At 33.8% G+C, this 23,989-nt stretch overlaps 1 protein-coding gene across 7 annotated transcripts in view; it reads left to right on the top strand.

Moving 5' to 3' along the window:
* LOC132742812 (zinc finger homeobox protein 4-like) overlaps positions 1-23,989 on the top strand; it is a 145,966-nt gene that overhangs the window by 115,129 nt on the left and 6,848 nt on the right. For 6 of the 7 annotated variants that reach the window (XM_060731295.1, XM_060731296.1, XM_060731300.1 and 3 more), the window contains 5 exons: positions 6,919-7,065; positions 14,835-15,203; positions 15,794-21,550; positions 22,185-22,277; positions 23,462-23,635. In XM_060731295.1, the coding sequence (XP_060587278.1) occupies positions 6,919-7,065; positions 14,835-15,203; positions 15,794-21,550; positions 22,185-22,277; positions 23,462-23,635 (6,540 nt within the window). The remainder of the gene's footprint in view (positions 1-6,918; positions 7,066-14,834; positions 15,204-15,793; positions 21,551-22,184; positions 22,278-23,461; positions 23,636-23,989) is intronic. The other variant, XM_060731302.1, reaches the window with a different exon arrangement.

Here is a 23,989-nt window from a genome sequence, read left to right as displayed (position 1 = left end):
TTTTTAGAGCTATTGCCCTTCACTTAGAAAATTTTTGCAATTTTCAACTTGTGTTGCAAGTTACTCAAAAAGGATTTGACATATTCATTAAACCTTACGGGCAGATTGCTCAGCATATTTAGATTTGCACCTGGGGTTTCGCTTGTGGATTTATCCAGTATTTGTAGAGTTATTTCCCTTGACTTAGTAAAAAGATTGACAGAACAGTGGCGCGGTGGGGGCACCCGTGTCCTATGGACACATTTCTAGTTTTTAATGTAAATCAACATTGAAATATTTTCAGTTGTATTTTAGATGTTTTGTGGACAAAAAACCTGAATATTTGTTGACCTGATATTACACCACTAAATCTTTCAGCAAAAACTTAAGATGCTGAGTCAACTGCCAATATTTAGTATCATGGGACCTTAACAAGGCATTATGAATAAAGCATGGGTTTTCTTATGATTTTGTAATATTGATTTTTATACAAGTTAATTTTCTTTCACTGGTGGCTAATTGTGAGACAGTCTATTTATTTGATTGGTTTAGTAACATGTTGTGTTGTTTTTTTCCCCCCGTCGTCTGGCTATATTAATTATTATTGATTGTGCTTTATTTCCTGAAAGCTTAGCAACACTCTGCATCATTAAGTTATTGTTTTTAAGGCACAATATTACCCCATTACGTTGTCAAGAAATAACATTAGTGAAGAATGCTTGCAAGAAAATTTTTGCTGTTTTTCTTCATTTCATTTTCTTCTATAAAATTTATAAAATTATCAATGTTATAATCTTGAAATAAAATAACTGTCGTGTTAAAGTTTAATGGAAGTCTATGCCACATCAAACCCTTTGATGATTATATAAAAACATATTTTGACAATAATAAAATTAATGAGCTATAATGCAACCTACATTGTGCCATTGTAAAAATTTATGTTTTTTCTTTTACCATTTTCTGACGACATATATATCATATGATGATTTCCTTACATCTTTATGATGACTTCTGCGAGGTGACCAGTCTTCTTATTTTATGTATTATATATTTTTATTGTATTATTTACTTGTTTGTCACCCATGCCCTTTGATCACGGCCTGCACTGTTCACTATTCAGTTAAAGTTTTACCTATGAATAGATTTGTCCAGATAAAAAGATGGTCAAGTCCCTTTAAGATATTTGGTTAGTTAAATTAGAAAGATTCGCATATTTTTATACAATATTAATTACAGCATAATGGTTTGGGGTTGTTGTTTTTTTGCTGTAACAAATGCTGCATGTTCCAAATGATTTTTTTGCACACAGACATGCATGTGTTAAGACAAAAAACTTGTACAGTCTGTTTATTCATAATTATAGGAAGATTTTTAGCTTATTTATAGCTAGTTATGGTTGTTATAATTGTGGAACTATTTACGGAACCTGATACTGTTCTGGCTGTACATTTCTTTCTTATTCAGATCTTTAATGATTCAAAATTGACAGCATTGTTTTCAGTCGAGAAATAGGTTTTAATTGCTGTAAAATACAAGGATTGTCGATAGTTAAAAGTGTAGTATATGTCTTAAAGTAATTATGGGAAAAAAATCATTATAATTATAAAAGACAATAGTAAATTATCCCTGTGACTTGAAAGAAAATTGGTAAAATATGTCTTTTGTTTCATAGACTTGATTTGCTGAGCACGTCATCTTGCGAAATACGAGACACCATTTTGAATATAATTGCACCCAAATTGGGATGTTTTGTCTAAGTAAATGACTTGTTTTTGTATTATGTATTATCTATCTATTCCAGTATGCAAATTATGTTTGACAATGATTGAAATTATGAAAATAATGTAGGCTAACCTTAATTTTCGTTTTGATTTGGGAAAGACAAAGACATTCCCCAAATACTGCTTTGGCATATATTTTTTGCTTATATTTCTGTCCTATCATAGGAAAAAAGCTAAAAATAAGTATTTTTCTATAAAGTTACATAACTGTACTACCATAATTATATTTCATAAGAGATGTTAAACAACATTGCTGAGGATTCAACCGACTTACGCTCAGCTCTCTTGTACTCAATATTCTTATGTACTCTGTCTTGTACTCAATTGATTTTAATGAACTCTGCCTTGTTACACACAACCCTCATGCAAGCAACCCTTATGTACTAATCTCTTTTGCTCTTAGTCCTTATGCAATCAACTTGCATTAATTTATTCCTCATGCAGTGAACCCTCATGTTCTTAATTCTTGCTCTCGGCCATCATGCAATCAACTTGCACTTATTCCAATCAACCCTCATGTACTAAGTACATGTAGCTCTCTTGCCCTCATGCAGTCAACTCTCATGTACTAAGTACTTATAGCTCTCTTGCCCTCATGCAGTTAACCCTCATGTTCTTAATTCTTGCTCTCGGCCATCATGCAATCAACTTGCACTTATTCCAATCAACCCTCATGTACTAAGTACATGTAGCTCTCTTGCCCTTATGCAGTCAACCCTCATTTACTAAGTACTTATAGCTCTCTTGCCCTCATGCAGTCAACCTTCATGTAACTCTCTAGCCCCTCATGTACTGAGTACTTATAGCTCTCTTGCCCTCATGCTGTCAACCCTCATGTACTAAGTACTTACAGCTCTCTTGCCCTCATGCTGTCAACCTTCATGTACTAAGTACTTATAGCTCTCTTGCCCCCATTGTACTCAGTCCACTGGCATTCAAACTTTAAGTATCCTGTCCTTGTGGATGCACTCCTGATGTAGTCAACCATTTAGTTCTCAGTTCTCATGCACTCTAAGTTCTTGTATTGTGTTGATGTATGTTTTATAATACAAAATTGAAGACCCTATTATAATACAGACCTATTATCTTTCAAACTTCATTAATAAGTGAAAAATAATTATGTGTTTGCATTTGTTTATAAATTGATACCCATAAGGAAAGATTTCTAAAAAAGGAGTGTTTGGTTGTTTCCTTTTGTTGCTTTAGTTAATATATTATATACATGTATATTAAATGTGCATGCATTTTTAAAAAAAAAACAGAAAAAGAATTAAAATCTATAGGTTTATACTTATTAATCTAGCAGTTTGTAATCTCTTTTGAAAGCGCTTTTTTTTTTCGTATTGTTCATTTATTTTCTGTAGGATAGAACTAAATTGACGTTACATCTATATTTCCCCAGAAAAATGGAGGCTCAATATGTAACACTGTTGTTACACAGGAATAATTCCATTCATTTATTAGTCTGGCTTGTATTCCCATGGGCGTCACCAAAATCTTTCTTCTGCATTAAAACAAGTTCATCTGAAAATAAAAACAAAGAAATGATGTGACGTTTTATGGCAGAAATATAGATGCAATATGGAGAGAATGCCGGAGAAAAAAAGCCGCTTTTGGTCTGTGACCGATTTTAATCAATATATAAGTGTTAAAATTGATAGAAACTTACATTTGTCAAAACCGGAATGAAATATGAAGAAAACTTGACAGTTTTTGGTCGATTCATCAGAAATAAGTGAATTAGGAGAGATATTTGATGTATTTGTCAGTTCGTCCTGGGAGAGCTTATAATATTCTCTTAAAGTATAAATATATAGATATATACATATTATAAACATGTAGAGCAGTTGTTTTTCAGTATATTTAAAGGAACGGTGAAATGCAGGTTTGCGGCGTAATTTCATATAGATATAACCGCATACGGGTAAAAGAGAAGTAATAAGTTCCAAACAGAATATTTATATCAAATGAAAATTTTGACATTTGTATACTTTTTCAAAAAATAGACAACAAATTTGCTAATTTCAATACTTTTGGGTTTGCTGGGAGTGGTTTTTGCTGCAAGTTTGAGTCTCTAATTCAGTGTAAAAGAACAGGAGCCAGTTACCCCATTCTTTGTGCCTACAGTTATAACGAACTAGTAATCCATGCCTCTCTTCAATAGCTTTACTGTGTTTAATTAATCTCATATATGTTCATGTATGTTTGAATTTAAATATGTGGACTTATGCAGCACTGTTTGACAGTCTCTATTAAAAGCTAGACTGAGTCAGTAATGAGGCGACTTAAAAACAAAAATACCCAAATGTTTTGTAAAGGACTAACTTTAACTTATACACAGAAGGTGTCATAAATATTTTTGTAAATTTTCACATGTCAAAAAATGTCCTCTGACTACCAATTATAACTCCCCCAATTATCCCACGAAGAAAAAAAAAACAACAAGTAGCCACAGCTTAATCCTGTAGATGAAATTCCTCGATTCTCATTATTTAAGTTAACTAGTCTAATTATAAATCTAGCGATACACAGGAAAAATTAACTTGAGTTAATTCACTCCTGACATCATTCGGGCGCCTGTCACATGATCTAATTAAAATCAATAATAATTAGCGTGTTCAGCTAACTATTGTTTAGTTTTTCCGAAAACCTTTCATTTACAATGGTAGTCACCCGAATGACCTGTAAATTATTATATATTGACTTGGAGTGGATAAATGGCAATTTGCATTTTTTCTAAGTCTCCTCTATGATTGCGTTCAATGGGGTGTAAAAATAATTGCTGGTGCACACTTTTGACTGAGATTTACTCAAAACATATGTCATATTGGAGACCACTTGTTGAAAGATTAGGAAAGGAAAAACATTGTGATTGAGAAAATAAAAAAATAGAAAAAAATTGAGGAAAAGAAATGAAATAAAAAAATTATGGATAAGTTTTCAAAAAAGGCGAGAAAAGGTAGTATATTCAAGGAGATAAGGATGATACCAAAATTAGATGCTGGTCGACTCCAGTATCGTATCGGGAACTTATATGATATTGTTTGTCTGTCACAAAACATTGAAGGTAAATTATGCAAAAATTGTTTAATCATTTTGTTAAGTCATGAAGTGGTGCAGGGGAAGTAACTCTTATAAGATGATTAAAATTTAAAGGAACTATTATAAATGAAGATAAGCAAAAAGATACCGTATCATTGATTGACAGACCAAATTGTAAATCTAAATATTTTTTCAAAAATTTGATTTGTAAAAGAAATAAATGAAAAGACTTAAGCATTGTAAATATAAAAAAATATTTCACTACTGTTTCAATGTAAAGAAATTAATACAGTGATAAGGCAAAAGCTTTATTACAAATGGCAAGTTATTGATCAACTATTTTGATTTAATTTTAATGTTTTCTGCTCACAAAAATTGCCTATTTGTTAAAACACAAAAGCTGTCAGGGAAATAGTGTGCAAACTGTAATAGCAATGCATTGTTTATAATTATAAACACATTAACGGTTTGTAGAGAAACTGTTGCCATTACAGCATTCCTGATTAACCTTATTTCAAACCTGGCTGGGTCGTGTGAAAAACAGAAGACTTTGTTATGTATGTGAAGTCAGTTTTGTTTGTAGAAACTTGTGATTCTCATTGTTTGTGTATGCCACTGATTTGTGGATTAATTAATGTAGAAGTAGAATAAGTGATTTTCTGAAGACTTTTCTGTCGCATGTCATGTAGAGAGGATTAAAACCGACCTTCATGGTGATAACTACCAGCCTTCTCCAAATCCCTCCAGAGGCGTGCACGTCGCGGAGAAGGCACACGGCAGGTCAAGGTCAAATCATCTTAAGTACCAGAGGGGATTGGTTGACCTGTCGTGACTAACTCTGGAGGGTGGCGCTAACAAGAGCCGTTTTATGTCAACCGCCTGTTTGCAGCCGTCACGGAACTTGATGCTTTTCCGGTATTGTCTTTCCTCCACCGAACGAAGAACAGGACTTAGGAAGATCGGCATGAAAAAGACGTCCCCGATGAGACTACTAGAGTGGACCGGCATGGACGCTGAGATCTCGGACATATGGAATTTCCGGCGCCGAGCTAAAATAAACCGAAAAACAACAACAACAAAATAACTACCAGCATTTTCAATTGTTTTTCACCACCGACAGTACTAGTGTGGATTTTATTGTAGTTAATTGTGGTTGAGATTTTAATTTTTTTGACGAAGAAAAGGAAAAAAGAAAAACATTATCAATAGATTGTTTAACTTCACGCAGAGTATGTGTTACTTTTTTGTCTTTGAGAAAAATTACTCTGTACTTAAAGCTTGTGACATAGTAGGAACTTAATTAGATTTTTTCCCTTGGATTTGATTCAATTTATGTTTTTTTTTCCGGAGGATATTTTTCTTGGAAAAATGGAATATTATTGTCAATAATTTGTGTGTATGTAACAAAGGAATTGTTCTAAAAGCTTTGAACAGGATAATTTTCACATGTATAATCTTCTTGTAGTAAAATTTTTTTCTTCTTTACCACTCGATTATCTTTTTTTGCGATGATGAATCAAGTTATGTGATTAGTATTTTCTTCTAAGCATGTGCTATTTCTCAGCAACTGGTGATTGTTAGATTCACCCGATATGTTTTTAAATGTGTGAGGTCTTTTTTGCTCTATGTTAACAGAAGTCTTATAATGTATGTGAGATTATAAACATTTATTCTCTTGTCTTAAGGATTACATAGCATTAAGATTTTACTGTCATGTAATAAATGTCTGATCGTTTCTTCATTTTGAGAAGGGTGAGGGGGTGTAATAAAGTTTTGTTTTTCACTTGCTTTAAATGAATTTCGCCAATTTGATAACATTTAATATCTTGTTGAAGTTTGAATGTACTCCAGTGTGATTTGCAAAAACTGCATGCAAAATTATGAAAGCATGTGTTAGAGATTAGATAAAGGGGGGTAACTGATGAAAATAGATGATTCTGACTAAAGATAAAGGGAAGTAACTGATGTTACTGTACATTTTGGTATATATGTATATATATATACTAAATTTAGATATAGTGTGATAGGAAAACAACTTGTATGTTACAGAAAACAATAAGTAACTTCAAAGTTTAATTTTGCATGATTTTCATGTGTAATATTTTTCTATTTTCAGATGGTTTAGGTGATGAAGATGGAAGTTTGACTGATCAGGAACCAAGCGACTCTCGTGAACGTGTGACCACACCTCTTTCCCCGTCACATGCCATCAATAACAACAATAATACGATAAAACAGACTGCGGAAGACCTCTCGCAAAAAGGTAACATTAAAATGTTCTGGTTTTTTTTACACACAAAAGGAAAATGCCTTTTTCATCATTCTATTCTATCTATACAAGTTTAGATCACAGCATTGTTTTTTTATATTAACTGCCTTGCAGCCGGGCAAGTCTGCACATCCATGCAATCTGACCATGCTCTACACTGTTGACTGACTAACATGAAATTTTCATCTTCATACCCCCTAAATTTATACAATTGAAAAATTTAAATTTTGGACAATTCCAAAAATAGAAGCTGGACAAGTCCATTTAAGAAATTCAGAAGGTTGTGGGTTAAGGGCAAGTGATTTGGTTTGCACCATTCAGCCATTTACTTGATGCATATAGGACTACTGAAAATTGTCACTTTTGGTCTTTGGCGCGTTTGCTCTGAGATTAAGACTTCTTTTTTTAGTTAAAAAAACCCCCATTTCTTCACTATTTGCAAATGTTTAATTCTTTTTCAATTTATTTAAAACTTCCCATTTTTTTTATAAACTTGCAACTTTTAATGAGGATAGTCCCATTTGACTGTGTTTCACATATTAACAGCTTTCATTTGTAAAGGGGAAATATGTAAACTTTTGCTTAGAGGGTTTTTCTTACCATACTTTGATCAGAGAGTATTTTTGTAAGAATACCCCAGAGAAATCTTAAGGAAACTTCAGATCCATTATTGCATAATATTGAAGAATAGGGCAAGCAATTTGCATATTATTGAATCAGAGAATATTTTCTGGAATGTGTCATACTTTTATATACAAATAATATATTTTGGAAGTTGATGGTCGGGGAAATTATTGTGTTTTCTTGTATTTTATGACTTCCTTGTATATGATGTACAACTGGCTACTTTCTTGGATGCATCAGTTTGGTGACTTTTGACAATGTATCTCAATTATATAGTGTAAATAAGGGAAAAAGTGCAAAAGTGTTTTAATGAACCTTATTTTTGTAACATTCCTTATCAAATTTAAGCCTAGGACTGGTGGCAGATTGTTTTGGCCAATTCTGTTGAAAATTTTATTAATATGCCATGCTGGCATTTGAAGGCTTTCTTTCTTAATCAAAGGTTTGTTTGTAAATGATATAATTACAGTTATCAATGCTTCTTGTGCCATTTAAATGAAAATTACAGATTAAATTTAGAATTGTCAGCAATTCAGCTTTTCCATTGCATCTGAAAAATTTAAAATGAAAACTAAGCGTGTAATCACAAACTTTTACCCAGAATTCCCACTAGCACTAATGAACTTGGAAAGTGTACAAAATATAAGAACTTAAAATGTTTATCCGGAAAATAGGATGGTCTTCCAAAAGCAGAAGACATTTTTGGAGCAGACGACAAGTAAAAGCAGACAACATTGACAGTTTCTGCTTATATAAGACAGTAGAATATATGTGTTTAATGGAAGATAAGACTTCAGTTTATATTCTTCTCCAGCAAATCACATTTGATTTATACATTTTAACAAGAAAGTCTTATTTTTGGTGTAATAATATACATGGCTGCGTAATGTAGGTTATTTGTTACGGGGAATTGAAAAACAGGATCTTATCTGATCAGTTTTGTCTGTCTTACTATATGATATTCATTAGAGCACTTGGTCAAACTTAGTTTTCATCTATAAAATTTGCTACGATATGATTAAAATTAAAAATTAGATGAATTGTAAAAGAAATATACAAACAATCAATATCTTTACACCTGATAATTTTGTTTTCTTTACAATCAAAACTAGGAAAAGGCGATATGTTTACTATCAGTCTATCAGCATGGAATAGGGAAACTTAGTTTTATCTGATTGGAGACTTTCTTAAAAAGTTCGCTACCTGAAAATGCTGTGATAAAAATAGCTGTTAATTGTGGAATCATGTAATATTGCCGGCCTGATTCATGTCAGAGATATGTATTTATTAACAATTTTTTTATCTCGGATTTTAAGTTTATATGAGAGGTTTATCTACAATTTGCAGAATTCTGTTACCCTGGAAATAATTAATTCAGGGCTGCTAATGTTGATAAAAGGGATAAGGAGGGAAAAATTCTTCACAGGTTAAGCAATTTGACTGGTATATCATTCACTCAGGAAGAGAGTTTTTTTTTCCTCCGTCTCTTGCTTTGTAACCTGGTAGATATATGAAAATATATGTTTTTCTTGCACTGATAATTAATGAGTCCAAAGAGGAATATATTCCACTTTATTTTCAATAACAATCTTTAGGTTAAATGGAAGTTAAGTGTTCATATTCAAACTTGGGTCTTCTGGTTTTGGGACTGACTTCAAACTCAGGGCCCTATTTTGTTATTAGAAATGATGAAAGATTCACGTTGAAGTATATTTTTTAAAAATTTTGATCGGCTGTATTTTGTTCATATGTAAATTATGTAGTAATTAACATTAGCTGATTAATTAACCTCGACTTTGTAATGATAAATTGTTACTGAATTAACTTCAATTAATGGTATAACATTAAAAAAATTACATACAACATTCATTATAATTATATTTTCATCTGTGACCTATATTACATGTACTTGAAAAAGAATTATGTTAACATATCAGTTATTCATTTCATTTCATGTAATTTTTTTTTTTGGGGGGGGGGGTCTACAAAAGTTAAGGTATTAGAAGACTCACTGACACAAAACAGAAAATATGGTCAATGTTAATTAATTTTTTGTTTAAAAATGATATTGCCCAAGCTTTATATTTTATTTATAATTCATATATTAAACTTACCCTGCTCAAGACAAATATTTATTTTGTGTGTAAGATTAACTGTGTTATATTTACCAGTGTGATGTATCATTTCTTTTTTGTTTGTCAATATCAAATGGTATGCAGCCACCTTAACTATATAACCAGGGTATGTCTTCTTTTTTGTAAGGGTATGTAATTACACGCGAGTCAGTTAGCATGTTTGTGAAATCATGCTAGGGTAAAATAATGCACAAAAAAGCGGAGGAATTTTGATTACTTAACCATCGCACTGTTTGTTAATTATAGTGATTAATCAAAAACTAGCTTTTGGAGATGTCAGAATTTCCCCACTCAATGTTTAATAAACCATTTCGCCAGTGTTTGTATGGAGATATATTTTTACCAATGTATAAAACGAACTTGATGACTGTACTTATTACCGATTAGAAATTTTATGATGTATATGTTTTCCACAAAAATGAAAAAAAAATTAAAAGTGTCGATGAACCAGAGTTTTTAAAAAGTAATGAAGTGCAAGATGACAAAACTAAACTAAGTTTAATTGACTTGTATGAATATTTTAAAAAAATACCCACATTTTTTAATGTTTAAAACTCAGTATATACTTGTTTAAGCGATACATCTGGCAAAATTTTGAACAAAAGCAATTTGGATGAAAATCATTCTCGTAAATGTTTAAATATCTTTTCATGACAAGATTCCTTAATGTTATCCCGTAACCTGCTATAACAATTAGTGATTAGCATTTTCCAGCAGTATCGAGCTAGGCCGTCCGAGTCAGACTGTCCGTGCAGGCTGACCACGCCTTATAATGTTGGTAGCTCAATTTTTGTATTTTCAAATTGAAATTCTTTACATGTTGAATGCATTGTTCTAAATTCTAAGCTTTCCTAATACAGCAGATTATGGATTAAAAATTTCTGCTTTTAATAGATTTATACCGCTTTTAAATTAAGCACCTGTCTTAGTCAATTAATTATGTTTTGTGGGGTTGCAGGTATACATATATGGGGTGGGGAGGGACAGATTTATGATAACGGCCCATAAAGATGAACATAAACTGGCAATTGTGAAGCTGTAGACTGCATGGAATGCATATGAAAACTTCATTAAACTTTATCTCGCATCTCGTGCTTCAAATTATAAGAGACTCATCCAAAATTTTGAGTATCAAGTAAATTAATTGCGAAAAACGACTTGGATGGGTACCGATAAGTTATAGCTAGATATTTCTTATCGTAATGAACAATGCAGATAAATGTCTTGAAACTCTTTGCTTCGCTATCATTAAGCCTGGTGCTTTCGTGCTTATCTTAAAATATTTCGTTAAAATCTTAAAATCTCAAAGTTTCAAGAATCTACGAAAATACACAAATACACTTGTGCTGCTTTCGCATAAGTATTCATAAAGATAATTTTATATAAACATTGCAATAAAAACTAAATCAGCATTATAATGCCTCCATAATAATGGCAGATAATTACCTCGGTTCCTCCATTAATTGATTTTTCTGGGAGAGTATATAATTGTTTCTTGGCAGTCGGCCATTACAAGTGTATAGGTCTTAGGCGAAAATAGGATTACAAAAATACTAGATTGTTTATGGGAGCATTATTAATGAATTCAGCAATTAGGGAAGTGTGGATTCATGGTTTTTGAGAAAATAATTGTCATACAACATTAAAATGTTGCTTTAGGAATTCGAAACAGAAGTGATTATTTTGGAGCACTAAGTGAAACATGGCTGAGGACGTGTAATAAATATTATCGAAGAAAAAAAACCGTAAGTCGCTGTTGATGTTAAAGGGGAAAAAAAGAGATATTGTGACACTGTTTAATCGGAGTACAGGGAAGTTTAAAGCTCCGCTTTTTATACGCTTGACAATAGTTGTAATAGAAGAATATATGGCTGTGAGAGAAAGAGTCAGAAATGACATTAAATTTTCATGAATGTTAAAGAGGGGGAAAAAAAACATTGTTAATGATATTGGATGATTTTTTGTGTTCCTAGAACACTTGCTGATGCTTTGTTGATCTATGTATAGGTTAGTAATTAATTAGCAGAGATCATAGACTGTACGGCAATTAGCTGTGTTTAGAATTCCAAGTGAGTGGCCATGTTGGAAGTCTGGTCTTCTGTTTTATATCCTCGTTGGTTCTAAAGTGTAAAGTGTTTATGTTCGATAGGAATCTGGTTTAAACAAAAATGGCTTAAAAGTGGGTATTAGGATTCTTTTGAACTCGTGTTTTGCTAATTAATTTAGAATAGATTTGTGTGAAAATTTATTCTACAGTTTCACCTGATCTATTGTTGGCAATATATTCCGAGAATGTCGGAATTACGGTCATATATTAAATGACAAACAAAGGAGGAAAATGTTAATTAAGAGACTTGTGTTGTAAGCTCAGGATTAATAGATGTCTCATGTAAGTAGAAGAAATTATTAGATTGTTGCACATGGAAAAAAAAGGAATGTTGCTCTGGTGTATGTTAAAGTTAGACATTAACAATATAGAGAATATTAAATGAATCGTAATAGTCTTTGAGATCTTAAGGTAAAGTTTTCAAGAAATCTGAATGTTAAAAGTTGACAAGATATCATTTGTACAGATAATGAGAGGTAGAGAAGTGAGAGGGGCGGGCCATGAGAGGGTGTGAGTGATTTAGAGGGGGGTAAAAGTGTTAAAACTTTAAATTCAAGTTTGCAATTTGGTAGGGGGCAGGTCGTGTCAGAGAGCTGGGATTAGGATTGCGTAAGGTGGAAAAGTTACAGGATTTTAAAATGAGGGATATAAAAAAAGGGTGTGCAAATGATAATAAAGTGAACATGTAACATTATCTCACATATATGTAAAAACAAAGCTATGTGAAGAAAAATATGAATTTTGATGTTAATATCTTTTATGTCTTATGCAAAAAAACTCACCATATGAATTGATAAACTGCCCAAGTAAATGTCTTTGTAATTAGCAGGAAAAGTCAGTTAAATGTCAGAAGTGATTTGTATGTTCATAGCTTGTTAAAAGCTGTCAATTTCTCTGTCCAAATTAAGTATGTTTTCTCCATAAAATAAAAATTTCTGCAAAAAACAAACCAACAAGCAATTCTTGCCAAGAACAATATTGTTAATACCCTGGTTTTAAAATTTATTAAAAAAATTAATGGCAGAAATATGTGTTCTCATATTTCAAGTAGCTACATCATTTTAATTGAAACTGAATCAAGCACCTGTGCAAATTTGGTGTCCAAAAAACCCCTCAGAATCAGATGAAAAAATTATCAATGTAAATTGAAGTAAGCCTTGATTTTGGGTAAAAAATGTTTGATCTTGTATTAAATAAACCTTTGATTTCTGGGTGCTTGAAATGATGTTATGTAATAATCAGATAGGATGGAGAGAAAAAAAAGAAAAAAAGGATACATGTTATTATACATTAATTATTATGCCTGTATAAATTAGTAACAATGACTTTCTGAATATTTAAACAAGTGTTTTGTAAGTTTGAAGTTACCGTTCATTCTCTTAGAAATGATCCCTTAGGGGCCCTATTACATTCTCCAGAAGTACATGTAAATGTTAAATATTATCCAAAAAAAAGGAATGTATTCTGTTGTTATTTTTTTAAGAATATCTATCATACTGAAAGCTTAAGCCGAGTTGAAATTTTATGTGCTCAACTTTTTGATATTATATAATAAACTGCTATTGTCTTAGTAACTTAATTTTCTTTCAAATGGAGGGGGCATTTATTATAGGATATACATTACATTGTACCTAGATTATGAATAACACGGTAGTGATGGATTTCAATTTAGCAAGAATATCTTGTTGTTAATGTTGTTGAGTATTTCATATTTTGATACTGATAAATTGTACTAAAACCTTCCCATTATCAAGTTAAAAGTTTTGTTTTTTTGTGATTCCAAGTATTATCAGAAACTTATATCTTTATACACATTTGATTCAGTATTGTTTGAAAACAATACTTTGAGAAAAGGAAGTTTTTTTTAATTAAGTAGTTTATTTATTAAAAAAGGATTACTTCAAAGGGTATTTAATGTAAAGAAAAACAAAGATTTAGTTAGGTAGCGTGATTTTTTAAAAGAATGTATTTATGCTACATAATTTTTTTTTTATTTATTTATTTTTTTTCAAGTTGTATAGATTTTATAAATACATAAGTATTATGGGAATGCTATCTCCCTTAATCCACTGAATCCTCAAGTGATTTGCCTATACAACATGCATGCAGTCTGACCAGGCTCTATACTGTTGGTAGCTCAATTTTTGTATTTAGATTTTGAAATCCCTTTAAACTTAGAATGGACTATTCCAAAGACAATGGTGGGAAAATCCATTATACATTGTCAGCAGATTGGAGAGTTAGTTTGTAAAACAATAATTAGATTGGATTGTTGAACAGAAATGCCAAATGTCATATTAATTATCACTCAGTGACTGAATGTTTATTACAAACATGTCAAACTCATGTGGTCTCTCTGCTGGCATTTCATTTACAGAATTTGAAAATTTAACATTTAATTGTTATTTAGAATTAGGAGTTCACTTCATACAGTAAATTAGTTACAGACTATCATATAGACAGCGTGTATGTCTACTTCAGTATGGAATTTATATACAAAATAAAAAGTGAATGGATTTTTTTATTATTTTTTCTAATGGTTTTTATTACGATTGTTTTATATTTTATTTTATTATTTTTTAAAGATTTTTTTTTTAATTTTTAAGTCGGAATAAAAAGATGGATTATTAATAAAACAAATGTGAAAATGAGTGATGTGATTTCTGTTCATTCTTGCTGTTGATAAATTATTAGAAAGCGTTTTGAAATTTCCAATGTTTCAGGTAAATAAAATATATATTTTAGTCTTTAATTTTCTCCTAGCTTGGAGACAGATTTTTCTGGCGGCAGTTCATCATGATGGATGTATTTAGATACAAGATATTTCTAATCAAAAAGATTAATTAACTTAAAATGTCTTTTAGATTATGAACGAAACATTTTGCTTTTATTTTCAGGTGATGCTAAAAACCAGGACAAGTTACACGAATGTCCATATTGCACGTACACCTCTACCAATGAAATGCACCTAAAATCGCATGTGTCATCTGCACATTCAAACAACCACACAAGCAGTGCGTGTCCTCTCTGCCAGGAACCGTTCTCCGAGAAATCCAAAATACAAAAACACCTCACAGCCGTACATAATGTAAATTCGGAGGGACTTAACAAATTACTTGCCCTCGTAGAAGAACCGAAATCCAAAATGCCACCTACAACATTCAGGGAAACGCCACTTCCGACAGGAAACATCGGTCTCGCAAAGATGTGCGAGGTGAATCTAGAATACCTGGAGCTGGAGTCAGCCAAATTAGCTGCTGAAGATGGTAAGATTTTTTAATTCGGTTCCTTGTGAAAATATTATACTATATCCTTTCTTAATCCAAACTTTTGATATATAAAATGATACAATTTTTAATAGTCATGATTCAATGTCTAATAGTCATGGAATAAAAGACACAAATATGATTTTCAATTTCGGCTAAAAAACTAAAGATAGTTTGTCTTAAATTTTATTTGGTAATTGATCAAGAGTACCACAAATATTTTCACATGACAAATTTAATTTGAGTATAACTGAAAATAGAAGGGCAGAAATCTGTTAGATTGAAATCTTAAGAAATTTAATAGCATCAAGATCCACAGTTAGATTTTCTTGTTAGAATATTGACAGAAAATAGTAAAATGACATTAATTCCAGCCATGTCTATAATTTCTAGATTTTGAGTGAGCGATTGGTTAATTGGAAATGAAATTGCATGATCATTTATTAGCAATAAAATTTGATAAATAGCGTCTTTATTAATTTAGTGAAACTCATTTCAAGGCACTAACATAGGTTGTTATATTGAATCAATTTTAATGTAATGCTATCATTTTCTACAGTACAAACAAAAAATGTATTTATTATTTTCAGCAATAGACATGGCTGCACAGAACGATAAAGATGGCGATGAACAGTTCCGCTGTCAGACGTGTTCCAAAACATTCACAAACATTGACCAGCTTTATTCCCACCAAAATGAGCTCGGCCATCTTGAATTGAAGCAGACGCCACGTGGTCCCGGCTACCTCTGTTGGAAGAAAGGCTGTAACCAGTATTTCAAAACTGCTCAAGCATTACAAATGCATTTCCGCGAAATCCATGCGAAAGCTATACCTATGACATCATCTGATAAATCGGAGTATAAATTTCAGTGCCAAATATGTACATTAGCCTTCAAATCTCAGTCAAAGCTTCATTTTCACGCTCAAATGCACATTTTAAAGTCTGCAGTTACCTGCAACCTGTGCACAAAATCTTTCCAGTCAATTGCATTGCTCAGTAAACATGTGGAAACTGCTCATGACCTTGGGGACAGTGAAATAGAACAGTACCGAGCGGAGATTTACGCAAATACACTGGCCTTTGCTACGTTCATGGGTGACCCTAAACTTGCCAAAGTATTCAGCCTGTCAGATTTGCCAAAAGAAAACTTCAAACATACAGATATAAGTTCACATTCCGAACTCGATGGAAAGAATCTCCTGGACTTGTCAGAGAATGGTGGGATTGACTCTGATGATAATTCGCCAGCTTCTACTCCTGTTTCCATGGAGAATGGTTTGGAAAAAGGTATTAACTTTGATGAACTTGGTGAGAATGATCTCAACTCTAAAGAGCAACAGTTTTTTGAGGACCATATCAACAGTAAAGCTTTTGAAGAAAACTCATACGAAGATCCCAACCGGAAGTATAAATGTCATCGTTGCCGTGTAGCTTTCACAAAGCAAATCTATCTGACTGCACATAATAAAACGCCGATGCATAAGAAAGGCTTCAAGTTAAATTACCCAATGGAAAAGTTCTTGGACCCAAATCGTCCATACAAATGTGAGATTTGTAAAGAGTCTTTTACTCAAAAGAACATCTTATTGGTTCATTATAACTCAGTTTCTCATCTTCACAAAGTAAAACAGCAGGGAGCAGATGGTCTGTTACCAATGACAACTGGAAATATTTCTCCTCAGACCTCAACTCCACTGACACAGTCTACTCATTCACCAGCTACTACCTTGTCATCACCATCACCATCTGCTACATCATCTGCTTCAGGGATACCAGAAAAGTTGTCTGCAAAGAAATCCAGGGAGTCATCGCCGGATGATGAAAGTCAAAGACCTTACAGGTGTAATATATGTAAAGTCTCGTACAGTCAGGGATCTACACTGGACATTCATATTAGATCTGTTGCTCATCAAACTAGAGCATCCAAACTACACGAATTAGCCATGACAGGGGAAGTTGACCTTTCCCGACCTCTGATTGAGGAACCCATCGATAAATCACTCCAAGCTCAGCAACAGAAGTTTTTGAATGATTTTTTGAAGACATCTATGCCTCCATTGTCACAGCAGTCTCTTCTGTTCCAGGGACTTCCAGGCCTGACAAGTTTCCCAGGATTCCCTGGTTTACCATCAATGCCAGGACTGCCATTGCTAGCAACTGGACTGCCTCCATTGTTACCTCTATCTCTACAAAATCAAGTGTTCCCGACATCTCTACCCAGCATTACCTCTAGTCATTATTCTCAGTCTGGGTCCAAAGAAAAGTCATCATCATCTGCTTCATTATCAGCAACATCCTCATCAGACAGTAAGCTATCATCAAGTAAATCTCTGGAAAAGATCTCTCCTCAGTCAGTATCAACTCAATCACAGAATGGTGGAAATTCAGCAAAAGAATCCTCAGCTGCAATTAGTGCAGCTGTTGCAATGGCAACAGCTTCTGCTCAGTCCCAGGGAATATCAGGAAATATCCATGTATGCCAGAGATGCTCAGCTGTTTTTGCAAATCAAGATTCCTACTTACAGCATCAGGCTTTGTGCTCAGGAAGTTGCAGTTCACCTATTCCAAGTCCAGCATCTGGCAATAAATCCAGATTTGTTGGTCGTATCAAAACAGCTGTTCAGAGAAATCTCCTGGAAAACTTTGGATTTGAATGTGTAATGCAGTTCAATGAATTCAACCAAAGAAGAGTTAAGAAAGAAAAGGAAGAAGAGGTAAAAGAAAAAGAAAACGGCATAGACAATCCAAAGGCTGAAGAATCTGCAGATAAAAACAGTAATGATAATCCAGATGAAAAACCCTCAAATGTAGAGTCTTTAGATGAAAAAGTAGTTGTAAAAGAGGAACCCAAGCGTGTTGATTTGCCAGAAATGAATAAGAGCCAATGTAATCATTGCAGTAAACAGTTTTCTAGTGTATGGGTATTGAAAGCCCATGAAGAAGAAGTCCATAAGGAAATTGTTCCCTTGGAGATTGTAGAAGAAATTGGAGACCAATTTAAAACTGATTTTGAGAAGAAGATGCCCAAAGAGTTACCTGTTACTGAATTGCCAACTCCTTTGCCAGTCTCCACACCTAATTCACAGGTTGCAGAAGAGAAACCAATCAAATCTGAGATGCCACCACCTCCTCCTCCACCACCAGCACAGATGCAGCTGGACATGTTGCAAATGATGAACATGTTCAGTATGGGTATGATGCCTATGCCAATGCCACTGTTAATGAACACACAGCCATCACTCATGCCAATGATGATGCCACCGCCAGGCTTAGATATGAAACCTCCACCATCAATGCCTGGTATGGATCCTGGTTTATCATCAGGTAATTTAGCTGCTTCACAGAAACGTCAGCTAGAACAAGCTTCAATGGCCAATCAAAAGAGAGCAAGAACTCGTATCAACGATGAGCAGTTGAAGGTATTGAGGGGTTACTTTGATATCAATAACTCTCCAGCAGAAGAACAAATTCAAGCAATGTCTGAGCAGACAGGACTGCCTATGAAGGTGATTAAACACTGGTTTAGAAATACATTGTTCAAAGAACGACAAAGAAACAAGGACTCACCATATAATTTCAATAACCCACCATCAACTACTCTGGACCTAGAAGAATATGAAAAGACAGGAAAACTGACAATCATTGAAGACAGTAGCCCACCATTGTCAAAAAGCCCAAGTCCTGCTCCTAAACTGGAGTCTGAAATTAAAAAGGAAGCTGTAGAAAAATTTGAAGAGTTGCACAAAGAAGCGGTTGCATCAGCCACAAAAAGTCAAGCTCCTAAGGACTTTATTCCTCATACAACTCCAGTAAGATCTCAGGTACCAGAAATTAAGCCAAAACCAACATCTGATGAAAAGTACAGGGAGCCTAAGCTTCCTACTATTCAGACACCCTTACCGACAAGAAGTGAGACTCCATCTGCATTGTCAGCCACATCCACACCCGTACCTCCAACAACAATGTCACCACTTTTGACATCACCAGGTGGCAGTAATAGCTTCATGCAAAACTTTGTTTCCAATCTCCCAGGTATGAGCACACCCACTTCACAAAATTACCCACCTACATCTACTACGCCAAACTCTCTGACACATTATGACAGCCACAACTATTCCCCACCTGGAAGTGGGTCGACAGGCAGACGGGCTAATAGAACACGATTTACTGACTATCAGATTAAATGTCTTCAGGAGTATTTTGAACAGAATGCATACCCCAAAGATGATGAACTTGAACACTTGTCAAAAATGCTCGGACTGAGCCCAAGAGTCATTGTAGTGTGGTTCCAGAATGCTCGTCAGAAGGCCAGAAAAATATATGAGAACCAGCCTGCAGACAATATGAAAGACATGTCTGGCAATTCACCATATGCGCGAACAACAGGATTAAACTACCAATGTAAGAAATGCCAAGCAGTCTTCCAGCGTTACTATGATCTGATACGCCATCAAAAGAGAAGCTGTTTTACTGAGGCTGAAAAGCAAGATTCACATTTTCTCTCAGATGATAGTGATTCCATGTCAAATGTTACTTCTCTTGACAACACAGCATTCTCAGATTCTGAATCAGAATGTTCAAATCTTGGACGCTCAATGAAAGAGGTCAACAGTTCAGGGAGCAGTGAGGGTAAAAAGTATCAGTGTGAAAAATGTGACCAGTCTTTCAATCATTTTGACCAGTATAGAGAACATCAAAGTATCCATAACTTAGCCTCGGGTATGTTCATGAATATGCCAACAGGAGGTGCATTTGGTATGCTCCAAAGCATGGCAAACTCTCAGCACCACAATTTACCTGATCAGTCTCCAAACAAGAGAAAGTATGAGGAAGAAGATGATGACCAAGATCAGCCTCGAGACAAGAGACTACGCACTACCATTCTACCAGAACAACTTGATTATCTTTACCAGAAGTATCAAGTGGATTGTAATCCAAGTCGTAAACAGCTTGAAGCCATCTCAAAGGATGTGGGTTTAAAGAAACGAGTGGTTCAAGTGTGGTTTCAGAACACAAGGGCGCGTGAGCGTAAGGGTCAGTATAGAGCACATCAGCAGTTAATTCACAAAAGGTGTCCAGTCTGCAGAGCATTATTCCGAGCTAAATCAGCATTAGAATCTCATTTGGCTACCAAACATCCAGATGAAATGGCAAAAGGCGAGATAAATATTGACGCAATTCCTGATGCAGCAATAGAAAGTCCTGGACCATCCTCTTCAAATCTCATGCCTCCATCACCAGACTACAACAAACTTCTTGCTCCACCAGCAATGCAAGGCCTACTACCATACATGCCACCGGCAAGTCTTGGGGGAATACCAGGTTTCCCACCAATGGCTGACCCAATTCAGATGTCAATGAAACAGTTTTATGAAGATTCATTTAAGAAGTATATAAATGAGCTAAGCTCTACAAGTCATGCTTCTCACAAGCCAAGTAACTTTCCACATGAATTTACCTCAACTCCGATGAAGACGGAAACACAAGTTTCCAGCATGGAAGATGATGCACCTCTTGACCTCAGTAAACCACTGAAAGTAACGACGCATTCCGAGGAGAAACATAAAGATGGACCCACTTCACAGTCTAGTTTTAGTAGTGGGCAAAGTAGCAGTGGTGGACAGGGCGAAAGAAGTCGCCAGAACAGTGGTCATGGTTCAGTTCATAGTGTTCTTGGATCCGCAGTTGACCAGGCCTACATGATGAACAGGTTTAAGCGTGATAGTGCCATGCATACTCCAGATCTTGAGGAAGAATCATCGAACATGAGCAGTAACCCAGCCTCACCAGGACATACATCATCAATGGGTAGCGGAGGTAACAAACGATATAGGACTCAAATGACTAGTCTGCAGGTCAGAATCATGAAAAACATATTTATTGATTACAAAACACCGACAATGGCTGAATGTGAGATGTTAGGAAGAGTTATTGGTCTGCAGAAAAGGGTTGTGCAGGTATGGTTTCAAAATGCAAGAGCTAAAGAAAAGAAGGCAAAACTTAACATGAAATACCCGGCATCCGAGTTAGACTTTCCCAAGCCTCCAGAAGAGTGTACGCTTTGTAACTTCAAGTATTCACATAAGTATACAATCCAAGACCACATCTTTACCAAGAAACATATAGACAAAGTTCGTGAGTTTATCCAATCTCAGACAGATGCGGAACGCGAGATGTCCACAACAGCGGCGTCGATGGCAGGTGTTTCTGGTCTTTTGCGGTCACAGCAAGCCAATGATGTGGATCACATGCGTAAGCTGATGGAGGAGGCAAACCACCAGAGTCAGATGGCTCAGCTTCAGTCAATGGGGCTCCCGCTTGGCCTGCCACCTAGTGCTATGACAGGTGAGTTTAAATCTTCAATCAGGCAATGTTCTAAATTATATGTACTTCAGGTTTTGTTAATCACTGTTAATTTGCAGCACTGTTTTGTTGGTGTTAAAGGTTTCTTTTGCTGAAATTATTAATTTTATTAAATACAAATTCGCTATTATTTTAATTGTCTGTTTAAATAAATTCGTGAAAATAATTTAGATAAAATTTGTTCAAAAGTCTTAAATTTCTAAGTAAGCTCTTGTGTTTCAATTTAAATTATGGTTTACATTATTTTAAAAAAAGGGTAATGTATTTTAATAAGTGTAATTATTTATAGGTAATTCTTTATAATTGTAGCCTTGCAGTGGAAACTGTATATGATTTGACGGTAACCGAAGTATCTTGTTTTCATACTGAAATGAGCAATTATTTAAATTAGGCAATCTTCCTGGGAAGGGCGTTAGATTTTTACCTAGTAGGACATATGTATATAACTAATTATGTGAAATAAATTGCTGAGTGGGATGAATCCTGAAAATTACTTTGTTTTTCAGTATCTCTAGGCTCTTTAAGTACTTGCTTGTTTTTGTTTATTATTATTATGATTTAATGAAAATTTATAACGATAATTTTCTATACAAACTTGTTGTTTTTTTGTCCCCAGGTATGGGATTGTTGCCACCAGAATTGTTACACAGTCTTCAAAAAGACAGCTCTTCAGGAAAGGAGAGGAAAGAGGGTGACAGCAAATCAGAGGGTAGGTTTCATTTTGGTTACATGACCTTGTTTTGATATTGTACTCTTTGATTGGTGGTTGGTGCAGTTTTGATTAACAGTTCTAATATTTTTTTGTTTTCAAAAAAAATTGTTCAGAAATACAAGGGGGGGAAATGTGTGGGAAGAGCAAGTTCTGCGTAGTTTATATATTTCATTAGACTTTTCTTACATAGATATCAAAAATAATTTCTCTAATATTTTTCTTTTATATTTTTTTTATTTTTTTTTTAATTGGAACTTAAATATTAAAAGTTTTAACTATTGTTATGTTTTAGTGGAAAAAAATAGGACAGTCTGTTATTTTATTACGACTTAAATTTCTGAAATAAACACATTTTTGTAGTGACAATGGTGCCTATGTTTTACGTATGTCTAGCTAATTAATTACGTCTGAAAGTAATATAGACTCATTAACAGAAGTTGCCATGGCAATCGGGGACTATTTACATCTATTTTTCATCAAGATCACTAAGTGTGATAATATTTTAACACATTTTTTGCGACAAATTGTTTCTGGTCTTTCAGCTTATATTTCTTTGTTTCTAACTTTATAATATAGATTATACAAAAAAAAAGAAGTTTGAATAATGGAAACGAGATTATTATGAAATTTTTTATTATCTTAGACATCTAAGAACGTTAGACCAGAAACAATTTGATGTAGTTTGAGACTTCCTTTTCTAATACTTTAACCTGTGGTAGCTTTTCAAATATTTGGCATTCGAATAATCTCATCTATCCAGCTTCCTTATTGGAGGTTGATGGTTCTGGTAAGGTGCTCCACTTGTGCCTCAAATAATAAATGCACAAAGGGACTTCTGGAGCCATTCTGCACTAGTAAAGCTGAGAAGTTGTCATATGACTTGAATAGTGTGTCAGTGTGACTTAAATTACAACAAGAAAAAAATATATATAGAAAAAGTCCATCATCTAATGGTAAAAAGTAGAGAAATTAAACTTGTGTTCTTTTAAAATTAATAGTTCAAAGATTAAAATTATGCCCATTTATTTGAAACGCTACCACAGTAATGAGATCATCACCTATACAGGAGACTTCTGTAATTGTTTCTATATTCAATAACAGCTGTCTTCATACTGAGGTAATGAAATTCCTTCTCAGTGTTTGTTCTCTTTCTAACACTAATTACCTCCCATTTTCTGTAGGCTCTTCAAGAAAAGAGAGTAGCAAAGGTGGGTCAGGGTCATCTGAGGGTCAATTTGGCCCATTTGGTGGTCTCTTACCGGGCATGGACCCAGGAATGTTGCCCTACATGTACCCAGGTCTTCCTGGGCTTCTACCGGGCATGCCCCCTCTAGGACAACCCGGATTTATGCCAGGTCAGTTGTGACTGCCAAAGCATGTTGATTAAAATACTCAACAAATCTTCAGATTTTATGGCTTTATTTGGATGCTAAGTGTTTTGTTTAAGATAAAACATTGTAGATTATACATTTAGCCATTTTGATTTTTATCTTCACTTAATATCTAACAATTTGGTTGGAGATAAGTTAAAATCCTTCTTTGAAAATAAATATACCAAAATCATAATGTAATTTTTTAAATACACATAATCAAGTTTTTTTGTTTATTTTTAATTTGAGTTATGAATTTCTTTGCTCTTTACATTCTTTTTTAAGATGATATAGAATTATTTTTTAACATTTATTTGAATTGTTTTGACTGTATTGTTC

The sequence above is a fragment of the Ruditapes philippinarum genome, unplaced genomic scaffold (genome assembly GCF_026571515.1).
Source record: "Ruditapes philippinarum isolate M1 unplaced genomic scaffold, ASM2657151v2 ctg57_1_1_1_1, whole genome shotgun sequence".
In the NCBI taxonomy this organism is placed as follows: domain Eukaryota; kingdom Metazoa; phylum Mollusca; class Bivalvia; order Venerida; family Veneridae; genus Ruditapes; species Ruditapes philippinarum.
Note: the sequence above shows the minus strand (reverse complement) of the source record. Positions and strands in the feature narration are given on the sequence as shown.